Here is a 17,436-nt window from a genome sequence, read left to right as displayed (position 1 = left end):
CTAGTGAAGCAAAATGGAGCTGTTCTTTCACGCTGTAGTCAGTACCACCACAACCTGAGAGGTGGGAATAGTTTGCGTAGCCTACATTGCTCCTTGAATTTGACTAATTTCTGAGAGAAGATCTTGGAAATTGAAGTCCTGAAATCAGTTAGCTGTAATTATGGCATTTTTCAAGCAAATGTCCTGTTAGAGGTTTATATAAGTTTTTCAGTGCTTCTTCAGAACTCTTATTTCTGGTCTATTTTGACTCTGGTTTTCCTATACAGTTACTTCCCCGTGCTATCAGATGGCTCATTGACATAATTCAGTTAATATATTTTACATTCGGGCAAGTCAGGAAAGGCAAAGCTGAGTTTCCCACAGAAACTCTGTCTTTTCTATAAGTAGTCATTAGCTTTTAGCTGTTCCAAGTGGTTTAGAACACCAGTTCTCAGAGTTCTCATTTGCTTTTTCTGCACGTGACCATAGCAGCACATGATAGCCCATGCATTAGAAAACATGCATCTGAGTAATAATGCATTTTGCGTGTTATCCCTGCATAAAGTCCTCAGTAGCCACACCTGAGAGTTTCTAGTTTGAATTACTGTAAGTCAATATTTAGCTGTGTTACAGTACATTTGGAACAGGAGTTTTGAATTTCTTGGCTTTTGTAAATATTATTTATCTGTTAAGAAGTGCCATTTATATCTATGGTTGCTTCTTTTCCCACTGAGTTACTTCAGTTGTTTTTCAGACAAAATTTTAAAACAGAAGTTTGATCTTTCATAGCTTAAAGCAAAGTCTTGTGTAGAAATTTTATTGTAGACCATGATGTCCTCCTGCTGTGGGTGTGTTCTGCTGCTTCAAGTTAGGGTCCTGGGAAACCAAGCGCCAGGAACTGCTGTAGTTTTCATGTGACTGTGCACATCCTTGCACCCATTCCCAAAAGATCTCTTCCTGGGAAATGATCCTCCGGTCTCCTAGACCTCTCATTTCTTCCCCTCACTTATTTGTGCAAAAGGCATGAACAACAGGAACTTCTAGCAGGTGAAGCACGAATCTCCCTGGTACGTTTTTTAGACTCCTAGAATGTCATTTGATTTTTTGAGGCATCTAAATGAATTGAAATCCAAGTAATCAGATGGAGAAATGGAAAAACAAAAAAACCCCAGTTTATACTTAAAGAAAACTGTACTAAGCCAGCTCATATTGCCTTGCAGTCTGAGGATTTCCTACTGACTGGCATGCTCGGGTAGAAGTCATTCTCCTCTGGAGTCCAGTTCCGCACCACATTATCACCTGGCCCTTTTCTTACGGATCTACATGCATTAGGTTTTTGTTCACTTGGCAATTTTCTTCAACTTCTAAGAGGATGAGTGTTAGTTCTCCTCTTACTGCATGCCTCCTTAAATGGCACAGAGGGATACAGTGCTCTCTCGCTGCTGCAGTATTGTCAAGACATTTCTCTGACCTTGTGCTGAGGCTTTTGCTGTGGGAGGTATGTGCAAAGGCAGAAAACTTCCCTTTTTAGTCTTCCCTTGGTGCCTATACAGATGATGCTTTACACCCATCGTGAAATCTGCACAGCTTTGTATATCTTCAAGTTTCCCTTGTACAGTCCTCATGAGAATCAACGACTGCTCCGTGCTGGATGTGGGTATGGCTAATCTTTGGAGGGAAGGTATTTTGCACTTTTGATACAGTAAAAAGAATAAAGCAGGAAACCTTCCAATGTGGGCTAAGAAGTGTTTCTGCTCAGAAGTTTTGAGTTCAGGAGGTGAGGCTGGCATATATAGCCCCATTACTTAAGGAGGTGAAAGCAGTTACAGTTGCCCCTTTCTCCCTTTTGATCAGATCTTTGCATTTAAAGTACACTTACTTTGCTGAGGTTCAGGGTGTATTCCTGTACCAAATCCTTCCTCTGGTCTGTACACAGCGACAGGGATTTTCACTGAATTCCAGCACCAGTTGCGTTTTTTCTGTGGAAAGGGAAAGAAAAACTTATTCAAACTGACATGATCAGTACTTAAAGGATTGCTTCCTATGGAAACTGTCAAATACTTGGATTTTTACTTGTCTTTTTTCAGATTTACTGAGGTTTGAGGTAAATATCCAGAAATCTCATCTGATGCCCTCTTCAAGCCTAGATTTTAAAGGATGGCAGGTGATCTAATCCAGTGACCTGTGGCATCCCTCAAAGTGCATTTTATCATAAACTAAAGTTCAGGGCAATGACAAAATTAAGCCTGGTATTTCACTCGTACATGGGGGTTGTAATGTGCAAATAATGAGGGACCAGTCCCTTTTTCATACTGGTAAACTGAAAACCTGTGGTACTGCTGCATAAAGCATCCAAGGTACATTCTGGAGTTTGTATGTCCTTTTTGCCTCAAAATATCATATGGTGCCCCGTATGGGTGCCTGCTGAGCATCAGCTGTCTGTATTGCATCACACAGGCACCAGAGGCTTCTGAGGATCTTCTGTTGTTATCTTAATAATGTAAAGGATTTTACTTCCAAGTTTATTAGAATTTCTTTTAAAAATTTCAATTCATAATTGCATTTGCTTTTCAAACACTTGTGACTATCTGCTGGAACCAAAGCAGTCCAGACTGCCAGGCAGTTCTGCTAAGCTGCATGCTGCACCACTGCCTCATCCCTGCAATGCAGATTTCATAGCATCATAGAACCGTTTAGGTTGGAAAAGACCCTTAAGATCACCGAGTCCAACCATTAACCTAACACTGCCAAGCCCACCACTAAACCATGTCCCTAAGCACCACATCTACATGTCTTTTAAATACCTCCAGGGATGGGGACTCAACCGCGTCCCTGGGCAGCCCGTTTCAATGCTTGACAACCCTTGCGGTGAAGAAATTTTTCCTAATATCCAATCTAAACCTCCCCTGGCACAACTTGAGGCCGTTTCCTCTCGTCCTATCGCTTGTTACTTGGGACAAGAGTCCGGCACCCACCTCGCCACAACCTCCTTTCCGGTAGTTGTAGAGAGCGATAAGGTCTCCCCTCAGCCTCCTCTTCTCCAGGCTAAACAACCCCAGTTCCCTCAGCCGCTCCTCAGAAGACTTGTGCTCTAGACCCTTCACCAGCTTCGTTGCCCTTCTCTGGACACGCTCCAGCACCTCCGTGTCTTTCCTGTAGTGAGGGGCCCAAAAACACTAAACACAGTGTTCGAGGTGCGGCCTCACCAGTGCTGAGTACAAAGGGACAATCACTTCCCTCGTCCTGCTGGCCACACTGGTTCTGATACAGGCCAGGATGCCATTGGCCTTCTTGGCCGCCTGGGCACACTGCCGGCTCATATGCAGCCAGCTGTCGACCAACACCCCCAGGTCCTTTCCACCGGGCAGCTTTCCAGGCACTCTTCCCCAAGCCTGTAGCGTTGCATGGGGTTGTTGTGACCCAAGTGCAGGACCTGACACTCAGCCTTGCTGAACCTCATACAGTTGGCCTCGGTCCATTGATCCAGCCTCTCCAGATCCCTCTGTAGGGCCTTTCTACGCTCCATATTTCTCCATTTTTTTCCATTTTTTCCTTATTTGCAGGTTTGGGGGGGGGGGGGGGGGTGTTGGTTGGGTTTGGGATTGTGGGTTTTTTTGTAGCTTGTGACTCTAGTAGCCAGGCATATTCTAAGCAGAATTCTCATTAAGAGGAGAGTACCTCTTGCTGCTGCATATCCACTCTTAAGAGTTGGAATGTACAAGCCGAGACCCCTAAATTGCTATTTCCACTTTGGCGGTCTATCTTTGACCTTTCACCAGTTCTGTTTTCCAGTTGTATAAATCGATCTATTGTCTGCCCGTCCGGGGGCCAAGCTAGAACGTGATGCTTTTTCTTTTGTGTAAGGTTCTCATGGGATGGTGAATCAGCTGGAGTCGCTGTGCATTGCAAGCAGGGTATGGTCTTGATAGCAAGTATTAAATACAGTCTCAGATCTCCTGGACACTAACACACTTCTCGCCAGTCTATCCAAATTGTTGTGCCAAAGCAGCCTTTCTCACAGCCTGTGTAGGATTCGTAAACACGCTAGGATCTGACTGAAGCAGCTTTGTATTGTGTATTATGATTTGTATGCACTTTTACAAACTTACAGTAATTGCTGTTGCCTTCATTGTAAAGAGCAAAAAATAAACACACACAGTAAACCCCCTTAATGGGCACTGATCCCACTGGCACTGATCTTGAGTAACTGAATAAAAGCAGATGGTGGCAAACTGACTAGGCTGACCTGCTTTCCCCTTTCATGCAAACATTGCTTATATAAATGGGGGGACGCACACAAAAATTAATGGGCTTGGGCAAGCCACCTAAGGACAGAGACTCCCCATGTACTTAATGTTTACATCAGCCCGAAGGCTGTTTCCAGTTAGCTCTTCTCTGGAGGGAGAAGTTTCTCACAAATTAGTGGTTCCACAGCTCTGAGCCCATGGTTTAGTAAGAAAGAACCGATGTGTGTCTAGAAAGTAAGCGTGCTTAGCTCTTCTGTGGCCTGTGTGTTGTGGTAGGTCATGGAAAATAATCAGAATAGTCTCTCCTGAACCTGCTACTCATTTATATACATATAATTGAGCCTGAAGTCCCTTTACACATCTTCTGTCATAACGTTGTAAAGAGGCATTCGATTTTTATGGTCTTGTACTACTTTAATTCACATGCCTATTCATTAGCAGTGATGGCAAATGAATTTAAATTGAGATTCCTAGTTGTTCTAAACAATGTGCCTCAGTATGTCACTATAACAAGTTGTGTTGTAAGAAATAGCATTGTCTTTTTCTTATTCAGCAGAGCATTTGGTTGGAGTTACTACCTCCAGGAGTATGCTACAGCCTCTGCCAGAGAGTACAGCCTGCAAAGACAATTTCCTGAATAAGATGTTATTTCCACTCCTCAGTCCCTATCGTTTTCAGCCTGGTACCTCAATGCCAGCTGAGCTGGAGTCAGGAACCATTCCAGCTGTCTCAGGTAGACCTGCTGCCGACACTCTGTTAGTTCAGTTGGCAGATGCACTACAGGATCTTTTAGGATGATCATCCTTTCTTGGATTAAGCGTCATTTAAGTAGGCCTCTTATCTCACATTTCTTTTTTAGTGTGAAAGTTGCCTATCTTTTATAAAAGGCATCAGTATCAGACCAGGAAGTCTTGATGCCTTTTGAGTGCTGGCAACACATTGCATGGATACTGTATGGTGACAGGTGAAGACAAGGAGTATTACAAACACATATTTCAACTTGGAGAAACGTTTATAGCACCGTGATAGGAGAAACGTAGGCTTTCTGTCTTCAGTATGTGCTGGGTTTGTTTTATATTTTCTGATTGGCGGGGATGGCAGGTGTTGCCCTTTATAATTCAGCGACTTGTGTATCTCTGAGAGCAACGCAACAGAAGGAACAGCTTCTGCTTTCCCCACTGTGTTGGTTTCTGTGATCCTTGGGCAGAGGCAGCTGGACATCCTTCAGCTTTACCTGTTATCAAAAGGTCTCAATTCAGCTTTTTAAAGCACTACATAAAAACTGGAAGGAGCCAGCTGTTTGTGTGGGGAGTGGCTGGGTAGAAGAGAAATTACTAGGACAAGAGTGTATGTGCCGAGCGGAGGTACCTTAATGTGAGTGATCAATAACCCACAGATTCTGACTGTCTGCCTCCAAACCTCTTTTATAAAGGAGATGGGGGATGTACAAAAGCTGTCATTCTCAGCCATTAAACTTTTTTCTTTTTCTTTTTTAATGCTTTGTAAATTTTTGCACTGCTAGCAGAGGCGAGGCATAGCTATAAAGTTATTAATAGAACCTAAGTGGCCAATAAAGACAGGTTTTTAGATGATTGGTGTCAAATTGAATTCAAATTGTAATGTTATTTTTTTAATTTTACTGCTTATTATATTGTGAGAGGGCTTGACCTACCGGCAGTTTTCACGCTCTTGAACAGTCTCGTTACCTAAGTACTTTATTTGCTTTTTTTTCTAGATACTTTGGGAGTAAACAGACCTTCTACTTTATGCCCTGAAGAGAGGCCAGGTTTTTTCAGTACCAGCTTCTCAATACAGTGATACAAAGACTGCCTATAATTAAATATAAATATATGTTTCCAGTGCCCATGTGATTGATTTCTTAAGACTAGGAGCCCAGGAAACTTTCAAATAAGGCAACAGCATGGAGTAAATGTTATCTAGGATGTCTTCCAAATGAAGAATACTATATAAAAAATGGTAATGCTACTCTTTAATATGCTGATTTTGAGAAATGCAGTCTGCCAAAGTAACTTTCTTCTTAAAAATAGGGTGAGGACTGGTGAGTGAAGATTAAAGTTGTCATGCGTGACCTGTTGCTCACTGCTGAGGTTGCATATGGGACTGCATTTTGTAATAGTGTTGAATAACACGTGCAAATGTAAAACTTGGTTAAAACACTTTTCATCTTCCATAAAACTAATTTTGAAAGTAAAATACAACAAGTCCTCATCTATGAAATATCGGTTGCAAATGTGCTTTTGGTGACTGCATTTGCAAGGAACAGTAGTAGATGATGGAGATGGGTTAAATTTTGTCTGTGGACTACTGTGTTCTGGTTTTTATCATGAATGCTGTCATTCGAGGAAAAAAATCCCTACACCTAGAAAAACTTAATTTAGATTTAGAACCTTTGTATCTGTGTTGTCATTCTTCTCTAATCTAAAACTTATGTTTTCCTTTTAAAGAAGGAAGAACTGTTTTTCAGCACAGCTCTAAACAACCTGAGTGAAAGTTGTTGAGTGTGACACAAAATATGTAGCAGTTCTGTAAAATGCATTTTTTTTCCCCAGTGCTTTGACTGCAGGGAGGTGACTGTTTCTTTTTGTGTATGGCACAACTTTGACTTTCTTTAACTCCTTTCCTAATGACAGATAGGCACGTAGTTTTAATACAAAATAATAAAGCATCAACCATAAGTGAACAATGAAAATATGTATCTCACATTTTCTGGGTCTGGTAGAATTACATTTATGTTTTGGCTCAAAACTATGCAATCAAAGCAGGTTAGACTTAATATGGGTCGACCTGCAGACCTCCATCCTAACTCAGGTTGTTACAGTAAAGTAATAATCTCAGGTTTGAATATCACGGCCTTGTTTTATGCACTGTACATTCTGCAAGACTTGGGCAGAGCTATGTTTGTTTAAGGACAGTGTAACAGCTGCAGTTTCTGTCCTTGTCGGGCCATTGTATCTTCAGTAGAAGTAAAAAGCATGGAATTTGCTGGCAGTTGCTTAATTTCTGGGTTTTTTTAGTTTGTTTTTATAATCCTAAGACCATAATTACAGATCTTGAGAAAATTGTTTTATTTACTTAACAGCTGCCATTGTGCCCTGTTAGGTAAATCAAAATAAAATCGGAAATATTTACTAGTTGGAGTTACGGTGTAAATACACAATTAACTTCTTAAAAGTGCATGTTGCTTATGTCCATAATTGGACCCGCTCTTGGAGACAGGCAAGCAGGGAGATTACACAGGGAATGCTTGTTTCTGAAGATGAAGCTTCCTTCCTGATTTAAAAAAAAAAAAAAAAGAGAAAAGAAAGGGGGGAGCAGTTTCCTGTTGGAGTCCTCGCTGTAACGGAGGCCGGGCAGTCGTGCCGCCCCCTGCTCCAGCTGGCCTTTACATGCCGTCCTTTGTGGAGGCGTTCTCTGACGAACGATGTCCAAAACCATTTTTACAAGAGCATTTGGGGTTTGCCTCTACAGGCAGACCTGGGATTTAAAGAGATTTTTGCTCCTCGCCCGTCTGCTTTTAAATGCGAAGCTACGACAGCCAGTATCTCTAAGGTTAAGGCTTGATAAAGGCTGGTCTGTTCCTAAGTAGAAACGGCCTAATGAAGAGACTCAACCCAAAACTTCAGCTGTATGTAAAAAATGTGTTCTGACCTCGATATATATGATGTGAAAAATGAATAATAGCAGCACTGCAGGCAAAATCTTCTCTGCTACGATGTGACAACCCACCCCTTCATTGGAGGTTTCAAGAATTTGGCTGTGCTTTTGGAAATAAGCCTCATGATTCTGCCGGAGAGATGTTTTAGCTCAGACAGAGCCCAGCACACAACGGCTTTGTTGGAGTGCTGGCTCTGTGCTTATGGCAGGAAACTGCGGTAAAAACCTTACTTTTCTACCTACAATATGTGGTGGTTGTTTTGAATGCAGCCAAGGCTGTGTTTTAGTCTTTTTTTTTTTTTTTTTTTGGAAGTAAAACTATGCTCACAGGCTTGAGAACCACAGCAGCTAAAAGCTAGAACCACTTAAGATGACAATTAGGGCCTGACTCTATACTTCATTAATTCAGTACTTTTTTTTTTAACTTTCTTTAAGGACAAACTCCCTTGCTCTGTCTGTCCAGTGTGGGCTGTTAAATGAGAACCATGCATTCAGTTCTTTAACCCAGCTGCTTTTTGCAAGTCCGCATGGAAAGTGAAGCACTTAGAAAGAAGAGTAGACTTCATGCATACCCGTCATAGGTCCGAGTGATGCGTTTAGGAGCTGTTTACATCATGCAACACGGCTAGCTCGGAAATCTGTGAACTAGCCATCAAGCAATCTCCAGAAGTGGTGAAGCTCAGGGGATGTGTGGTGGTGTGCTGTAGCTGATGGGTCCCAGGATGATGGGATTTCATGAGGCATCCAGGACATCGGCGTGTCACTGCATTTTGTAGACATACTTGCTTGGGCGTCCCGAGTATGTGCCTGTCTTTCAGAATGTGCCATCCAACCGTTCACACTCGTGTAGAGCACTGCAGTGCAGAGCCTGCCAGAGGGAATGTTTTGAAGTATATTGAAAGAAAGTTCAGATGTTTTTAGTCTGAGAGTGAAATTGCAGAAGGCCCTTAGAGGTCTGACTTATTGTGCAATCTCTGTAAGTAATTTGTAATCAAAATACCTTTGCACATGTCACTTTTATATTTCCTGTAATAAAAGAGCAAGAGCAATTAAGATTTTGGACCATAATCTTCTACAAGCTTCTAAAAATGAATGGGTTGGGGATTTTTTTGAGTTATGGCTGAAATAGCCAATTTTTAAATTTTGATTGCTTCAAAAAAGGTTTGGTAGTAGCTATTTTAATAGATTTTTAACTGTAGCCTGACAAACAAAACTGTTATGTGGTAATATAATTGATCTGAGGTTTACTTTTGAAAAAAGTTAAGTAAGAAACCAGAAGAACTCTTCAAAAAAACTTGAAGACATCTGTACTCCGGTAACCCAGCATGTGACCTACTGGGCTTTATGCATTTCAAATCAAAAATAATCCGTAAATATACTGCCATATGCATGCAAATGTGTCTAATAACACACTGTGCTGTCTATCTGTAATGTTGTCCTGACACGGTTCAGAAAGTTGTCTGTGGTCTTGGCATTCTTCAGGAAACATTAGATTAATATAGCTGCCTTTGTCATGTAATTTTTTTTCTTGTTTAAGTAGGTGTGTGAAGGCTGGTGCTACATAAATTAATTATATGGAAGACTTTGGAGGAAGAGGAGGGGGCTTGTAAACGAGACTGAAATTAATGAATATAAGAATTAGAAATCAAAACTTTATGTTTAGTCTGAGGAGAAACAATTCCTTAAACCGTAACCACATGGCTGTTTCTTGTTTGCATCGACTCTGGTTGACTGTTATTGTCTTCTGTTAATTCTCTGGGGCAGTGGCCTGACTTTGTTGAATGAGCCAATTGTTTTCCTTTGTGTTGCCCATCAAGTAAGTCCCCATCTGGTTTGTATCAGACTGTTTTCACAGCCAACAACTGCTGCCTTTTCTATATCCTGACACTTAAGGGCCCCATGCTATCAAAGCATTGCTGTGATAGCCTGTCTGGCTGGGCCCATACAGCTGTGCCTTGCAGCTTGAAACTATTACCCAAGTAATGGTAACTTAGAACTTGAACTGGCTCTTATTCCCATTGGTGTCGTGTGTACAGTGAACAGAATACATTTTTGTTGAACTCCGTGTTCAACAAAAAATTCTTTAAAGCTCTCATTTTAGTTTATATGATTGGTTAGTTTTTATTTTCCAGCAGCTTCCTGTATCTAGAGGCAGTTTTGTGTTCTTCTAAAACATTAATGAGTACAAGACAAGCAGTATTTATTTAAGGTACTGTTGTTATTACTTACTTTTATGGTACATTAAAGCTCAATAAGTGAAAATTAAACAAGCAAATGATTCTTAATGAGGATTTTTCTTATCAGATTTAGAATACATTTCCAGGAAACTTTCTGTGCATGATAAGCATAGGTTGTGTGAATAATGCTACACCTTGGTTACTACGTTACTCGCTTTCCAAGTAGCTATCTAAAAATACAGAGCAATGGACAATGAGTCGGCATTAACCTGTTTATTTCTCCTCTGAAGGAATAGGGAAGGATTGGATAACTCTGTAACCTGGGCAGTAAAACTGTATTATGGTTTGCATTGCAGAATCGCTGAGAGGCCCCAGGCATGATCCAGGCCCCTTTCTGCCAGGCTTCCTACGTGGTAGGAGACAGTCCTGTTCTGAGACAGACCTTGCGACATGTGCCGTTCTCTCCCTCCAAGATTTAAAAAGAAAACCAAACAACATTGCATCAAATAACAGTGACATTCAAATGTTGTCTTGTAGAAAGATGATCTTTAAGCATTTGTTCTCTTCCGCCTTTGTGTAGGCCGTGTAGCCATGTAACTCAGTGACAGAGTAATGATGAGGGGAATCATATTCCCCAACTTGTATATGTGTTGAATTTTAAGTATATTGTGGACTCAGTTCTCTCATGATATTTAAGAGAGGGAGAGAAAGAAAATAATGGATAATGCATTTAAAATTTCTGGTATACTGTGAGCGTGTGCAAGAAACTGCTAGAAAGCAGATTGATTTATCTAATACTTGCAGAGTAAGTGTTCCTGAACTTGGGAGTGCATGTGTGTGTATATAATGTGCATGAATTTGCTTCAGGTAAAATACTGGGGAGCCGTTAAATTCCATGAGACACATGAGAGAAGATTTTTTTGCTTTTGTGCTTTTCATACTGGTACACACCGGGTGTCATTGTGGCAGATTAGGATTGTGCTAAATAATTGGGTTTATGTCATTGTCAGGCATATGGAGGGTTTGCAAAAGCTGCTTTATTAAGGAGCTTTCCATAATTGCTCTTCCTATGAACCCTATATAAATTCAGGAGTTGCAGTGTGTGCTCTAGAGCGGTTAACAGACACGGGCGTCTGTGCCGTTCACCTGCACAAGTCGTGTCCCATCAGCATGCAGTAGCCCACACCTCCGCAAGGAAGCTGCTCCCACACATGCCGGCTGGATTTCTGTACACGTTCCTTTCCAGTGCAGATTTCCCTGTACTGTAGCCAGGAATATTTAAACCCGGACAACTGATAAATGAATTTCATTCAGGCTGCTTACAAGCTATATTAATCATGCTTGTGGCCCAGAGCAATGAAGAAAGCTATTGATGAACTGAGTGCAACCAGGTTTGGCACCAACAATTTGAACTGGGAAGAGTGAATGTCCAAGTGCTGCAATGCTTCCTAAAATAAGTTGGCACTAGGTACCAGAAGGAATTGTCACCATCAGTTAATGCAGCCAGCATCTTCAATGTTTCAACTTGCCTGTGTATGTGCAGCTTCAGAGGTAAAGAACATCTGCTCAAATGAGAACCCAATGTAAACGAGTATGTTCAGTGTCTCAGAAGGCATTGCTTGACTGCTGCTTGAAGATTTGTGCAGAGCAGCTCCTGGGTTGCTAACAACAGTCGTTGGTTTCACTGTTGCTGCTAGGGAACCATTGGTCGGTAGTGCAATCTTCAAGAGGCACAGTATTGCTGGGAGCAGTCTGCAGCGTTTTCGCTGCATTTTATAGCAATTAGCAGAGATGAAGGTGTGTGTCATATTAAAATCAGTAGCGGTGTGCGTAAGAGAGAGTTAAGAAGGTGGTGTAGTGTGCTGAATATGTAGCATAGATGTAGAGCAATAAGTTTCTGCAGTTCATTTATTCTACTCATTTAGAGCTCAGATTCACCTGAGTATTGCAAAGGAATTTTGTTTTTACTCTTTCCCATGTAACAGGCCAAGGTTCTTGGATTGTTTTTTCTTTTTACAAGGAGGAATGCTTATCTGTATTGCACAAAGTTTAAACATTTTAGATTTTAACAAACTTTAAAATAGCACGGGATAAAAACATATATTTACTCTCAGACCTTTCCAAGTCTCTGGTCCCAGGCATTAAATTGTAGAGGCAGTGCTACTTGTCATCACACTGGGTACTCATGTCAAGAGAAGGTTTAGACGGGCTTTGGCAGAATGGGGTCTGGACACTTCCATAATGGCTGTCTCCCAGCAGATCTTCCAGTAAAGGCATTTAATGTTTTCCTTATTTTAACATGTGCTTACTTATGTAGATTACAACAGTATTCTTTCTGAGCTAATAGAAAAATTGCTTGCCTCTCTAAACTTCCTAGAATTGCTTATTCCTAATACATTTTTCAAAGTTAATTGATATGAACAAATGGTAAGACCTTTAGTGGCCATCTTCTGCTTTTAAACAAATGGCTTGAAAGGAGGTCTTTTTAACAAGTTTGTCGGCTTGTATGCTAGAAATGTGCCTAGAAACGTCCTAGTATTTATTAGAACGTATCACTGGAAAATGCTAACTGTATAGGGGCTGTTTTTGTTCTGTCTTGTTTTTTTTTTCCTGGGGAAAACATTCACAATCTCCTTTTTAAAAGGTGTAATTACGAAAATTGAATAATTGTGCTGTAGGTATAAGCATTTTAATATGCCAGATCTTTGTAAAGGTAGTACAGTAATAGGAGTCTTGGCAAACTGTTTCCATATGGAGAGTCCCATGACTTTGTAAGTGAAAATCATCAAAACAAATGCATAGGGTCATGTGAATATTTAGAAGTATTCATAGTAGAGAAATATACCTATTTTGTTGGTGGTCATCGAGAAAAACACCTGCTATTTGAACAGTTTTTTATTTTTAGTATATCTTACATGAATTTTTATTATAAGAATGCTTTTAGTGACTTCATTATATGTGAAGAGTGACTTGCAATGGGAAAATTCTGCCTTGCAGCACCGCCTGAAGAGCCGTGCGGTACACAAAGGTTTCTGTTTTCTTCCTGACGATGCCCATCCCCTAGCCTTCATTCAAATCTGCGTGCCGGTTGCTGCCATGGCTGGAGGGGGTGAAACCTCTTTGCCCAGGAAGTCCTCTTGGCTGTTTGAGGGAGAGCTGGTCAAGGTCTCCAGTCACACTTTTAAGTGACAGAAAGTAGCTTGTGACTTCTCACACTGATTGACTGAACGTTGTCCTCTTACATTCCTAACAAGTTTTTTAATAGTCACGTAGCTGAGGAGTTAATAGGGCTGGATAGCGTGCAATGCTTAGTAAGCATATGCAGTGCAAGCATCACTGCAGAAAACATGCTCAGTCTTGACCTGCAACATACTGAACCTGTCTGATAAGTAGAGATTGTCATTTGCCCCGAATTATGTGCATCCCAAGTGATATGGACAACCACACATCAAAGACTGCGTAAGAGCAGCGTGTTGGAGTAATTGTTGGTAATTTAACTGTGTGGGCCAAACTGATCTGAACAAAACCTGTGAGGCAGTAAGGGACTCTTGAGTAACCCAGTATGTACCCTGGCCAGTACGCTAACTTACAAAAGAACATCATTTGCTTAGGGGATCCCCTCACTGGGACACCCATCTTCATTTTAAATGTGAACTGGAAAGATGTTCATTTTCAAACCCACTGCAACCCTAATTTATGATGAAACATCATTTACTTTGTTCATTCAACTGTAATTACTTGTGTAAATTATTTTTTAATTATTTTTAAATAAAAACAGACCACGTAACTTTTAAGAATTAAAAAGATGCTTTGATTTTTTTTTTTTTTTTACTTGCCACTCCCCATGTAGGCTATGAATGCTATTATGTCTAGCACTGTGGTACGATGTAGATAAGCTGGAGGCAGTATTGCTGCAATTAATATTGTTAAGATACAAGGTCTCAGTGGAGCCAGTCCTACTGCTAGGATTGCAGTGAATGATTCTGCATCCTGAGGGAAGTCTGCATAACTTTATCTTAGAATTTAGTGTGAATTCCCGCTATCGATCATTCGAGTCCATTTTCTTTTTCAGCTTCTTTATTTTGCTTCAGATGCTGGCATTAAAATGTCTTTTGGATCCCCAAACATGAAGGTGTGAATAACAGAGCTGAAGATACTATAAAAGCATACTTTTAAAATTACCTTCCTGCCCACTTGCCTGTTAGATTTGGCAGAAAATGAGAAAAAGATTGGTATGTAGGTGATATTTAGTTCTACTGAGTAAATGAAATATTAATTATACAATTAGATATGCAGGTTTTTAATTAGCACTTGTCAGATTCTCCTGATTCCACCAGCTGTTTACCTAGGTTGTCTCTTGTGGATTTAGAGATTACTCCTCCCCCCAGCCCTTGCACAAGATACACATTTTCCTAGTGTTTTTCAAAGACTCTGGACCAGTAACAAACCAACTCCTTTGTCTTTTTTGCTTTGAAATAAAAGCTGCTGCTTCAAGGTTTACCGCAGACCCCCGCATCTCAGTTCTCCTCAAGAAAATGGTTGCAGTCAAGAAACAGCAGTGCGTAAAAGTTAAGAAAAGACTATTTGTTTCTAGCTAATTGCACATGCAAAAATCACAGGCATCTGTACGGAACAATCAAACTGACTTTTAATATTTCTTCTTAGTATTAATAATTATTGTAGTTATTTGGAAAGATCATTACACGTCTTCTGGAAGTGATTTGCTGGGAAACAACAGCAAGAGCTGTGGCCAGGGAACGAACTTGTTAAGCAATGAGATATTCTACAGAGCAAAATATGCTAGATCTAAAGAACAAGAGTAGATTTTAGGCACCAAAAGGAAATATTTATTTAGTAAACTCTGCAATCTCATTCCTAGAAGTTTTTGGAGCCGTTTTCTGTCTGCCCTTCCCTACCGGTCTCTGTGTTCGGTTCTTGAAAAATCTGGTTCTAGTTTATTTTATGTATTTCTAGTTTTTGTTCTGTTTAGTGTTGCTATTGGTGGGAATATAGCATGTTTTGGAAAACCACTGAACCTTGAACTCAGACTTGAGAGGAAGAAAAATCGTTTTCAAATATTCTGCTTTGAAAAAATTGTTAGCTGCTTAGCCTGTGTCCCACCCTCCTTTACTGACTCGGAATCTGAATTTATTTTCTTTTCAGAAATATTTATAGCTAGGATATACATTCGGGATTAAACAAACAAACAAAAAGAGAAAAGCGCGTGTGTGTATGCATGTTTATTTTCTGTGTGCTTGTACGCAGAGTTTCTGTAAGTACATTACACCATGGGAAGGTGGAATTTGCCAAGTTTAGGTCAAAACTTGAACTGAACTCATACTATATAGTTTTCTGTCTCCGCTGGTGTCTGTGGCCCACTTATGGAGGTTTATGAGTTGGCTGAAGCCTTTGAGAATGAAACTGTGTTTTTTCAGCTCCAGCAGTAGACTCACGCTTGTAAATCCAGACATTTTTGGCTCAAGTCCTACAGATGTCAGTCCATTTCTGTAAAACAACTGAAGTGTTTTAATTGTAAATCTGTCCCTTTCATGTGACTCAGCCCTAGAAATTTGGCCTAAGTTTGCGTAGAGTCTTTTCTGTTTGTCACGAAACCGGCCAAGTTAGGGGCAGCCTGTTTTTGAGTTACGAAACTGCATGCATTTGCAAAGCATCTTGTTCTTGCTTTCTGTATTTCTGTCCTAGTGGAAGGCAGCGGTCTGACCTGCAGCCAGGGGCCCTATGCTTAGCAAAGCATTTACACAATGAGAAGAGAGTCCTTGCCCTAATAAGCACACATGCTTAAGCATTTTTGCTTCATTTCTGGCAGAGCTGAGAAAGGACACCTCCTCCACAATAACATAAATATGCATATGGATTCAAGGTGGCCAGGGCTAGAGAAGTGGACGAGCTATCATTTCTAATGAATGGAGAATAATTTTGTCCAAACGATTGGATTATTTGAGAAACCGTTGATGGTTCTGCTTATTCCTGAGAATGTTGTATTCTTTACCATCTTGAGGCCGTGTGACTAGTTCCTTACCATACCCACTTTCAACTGTGTAAGCCATTAAATTCCAGAAGCATTGAATTATGTAGCCGATATGCAGGGTGTAGCTGGACATGAGTCTGAACTGGAAATACTGTATGTAATTATAATTAGTAACATGGCCGACATTGCGGTGTATTTTCTCCTTTCAGTGTAGCCTTCAGAATTGCTTACATCAAAATATGGATGTTTCTTATCAGTATATGTTAGCCCAGCAAGTCTGGAATAATTTTAATTTTGCCAAAAATGCTGCTTCTTGGGTTGCTATACTTGGTAACTTGCCTGTACAACCACGTATGAAAATGACTGAATTTTTCTTTGGTATCCTACAGATATCCATGGAGACATGGATCGGACACACATTGGCACAAATACATATCTCAGATCTTTACTTACAGGTAAGAGGAACAGATAAAGTGTTTCTACTGATAGTGGTTCTGTTATCTTCGGGCTTGTAGGTATTCTTCCTCTTTACTTTACAGTCGTTACCGTAAAGAATTTGTGACAACTCTGTTTCCCTGCTAACAGCCTTTGTAACTGTGTCCCAGATGTAAATCTTTTTTGTAGGGAAAAAGCAAAATGGGGGAATGACACAGAAAGAAGAGGAAAAAAAAAAAAAGCACTTTCACTGAAGATTTTAAGATGCTGAGTTACAGATCTGCAGGTGCTGTGCTGTCCCCAGTGCTCTGAACACTTGAGATAATGCCATCTGGAGGAAGTTATTTGTTGGGACAGGACAGTGTTTTAAACTTTGAAGTCAGTAATAAACAAAGTGAAGCAGCTGGAATCTGGCAGAAGAAGAAACAAGCCATTCATATCAACCCGTGCTACTAAAGGAATGACAGCGCTGCACTGGAGTTGTTTCTACATATGCTTGGAAGTTTATTCTTGCTCTAGAAGTTAGCTTCTTCAGTGTTATGTTAGAGAGTAGAGGGAGGGTTGCTGGGGGCTGATGGTTATTTTTAAATTTTAGGAAGTAATATGTAGGTAATTACAGTAATTATGGTTCTGGTTTTATACTGAAACAATAACCTGGGTCCTGATCCTTCAAACCCCTCCCTATTTATTGTCTTGAAGATCGCCCTTTTCACTTGTAAGATATGGGTCTGGTTTACCTCCGGATAGCTTAAAAATAGAAGTTTTATTTAATGTATGGACACTGACTTGAAGGAGTTAAAGCACATGGTTTTTATTTGGCTTAAAAGTCAGACTTGTTTAGCCTTTTATTTTGCCAAATAGAAAAATTTAAAAAGAAAGATTTAAACATTTTTCTTTGTTCTTATTGTTGCCATATGGTATTAGTAACCAAACC

General features: G+C 40.4%; 1 protein-coding gene across 2 annotated transcripts in view; it reads left to right on the top strand.

The window, feature by feature from the left end:
- Nucleotides 1-17,436, top strand: part of KIAA0586 (KIAA0586 ortholog) — a 75,851-nt gene that overhangs the window by 54,287 nt on the left and 4,128 nt on the right. For both annotated transcript variants that reach the window (XM_076345673.1, XM_076345672.1), the window contains exon 31: nt 16,457-16,522. In XM_076345673.1, coding sequence (XP_076201788.1) covers nt 16,457-16,522 — 66 coding nt within the window. The remainder of the gene's footprint in view (nt 1-16,456; nt 16,523-17,436) is intronic.

This window comes from Aptenodytes patagonicus, chromosome 7, assembly GCF_965638725.1.
Source record: "Aptenodytes patagonicus chromosome 7, bAptPat1.pri.cur, whole genome shotgun sequence".
Lineage (NCBI taxonomy): Eukaryota > Metazoa > Chordata > Aves > Sphenisciformes > Spheniscidae > Aptenodytes > Aptenodytes patagonicus.
This window is presented reverse-complemented; position numbering and strand designations above follow the sequence as displayed.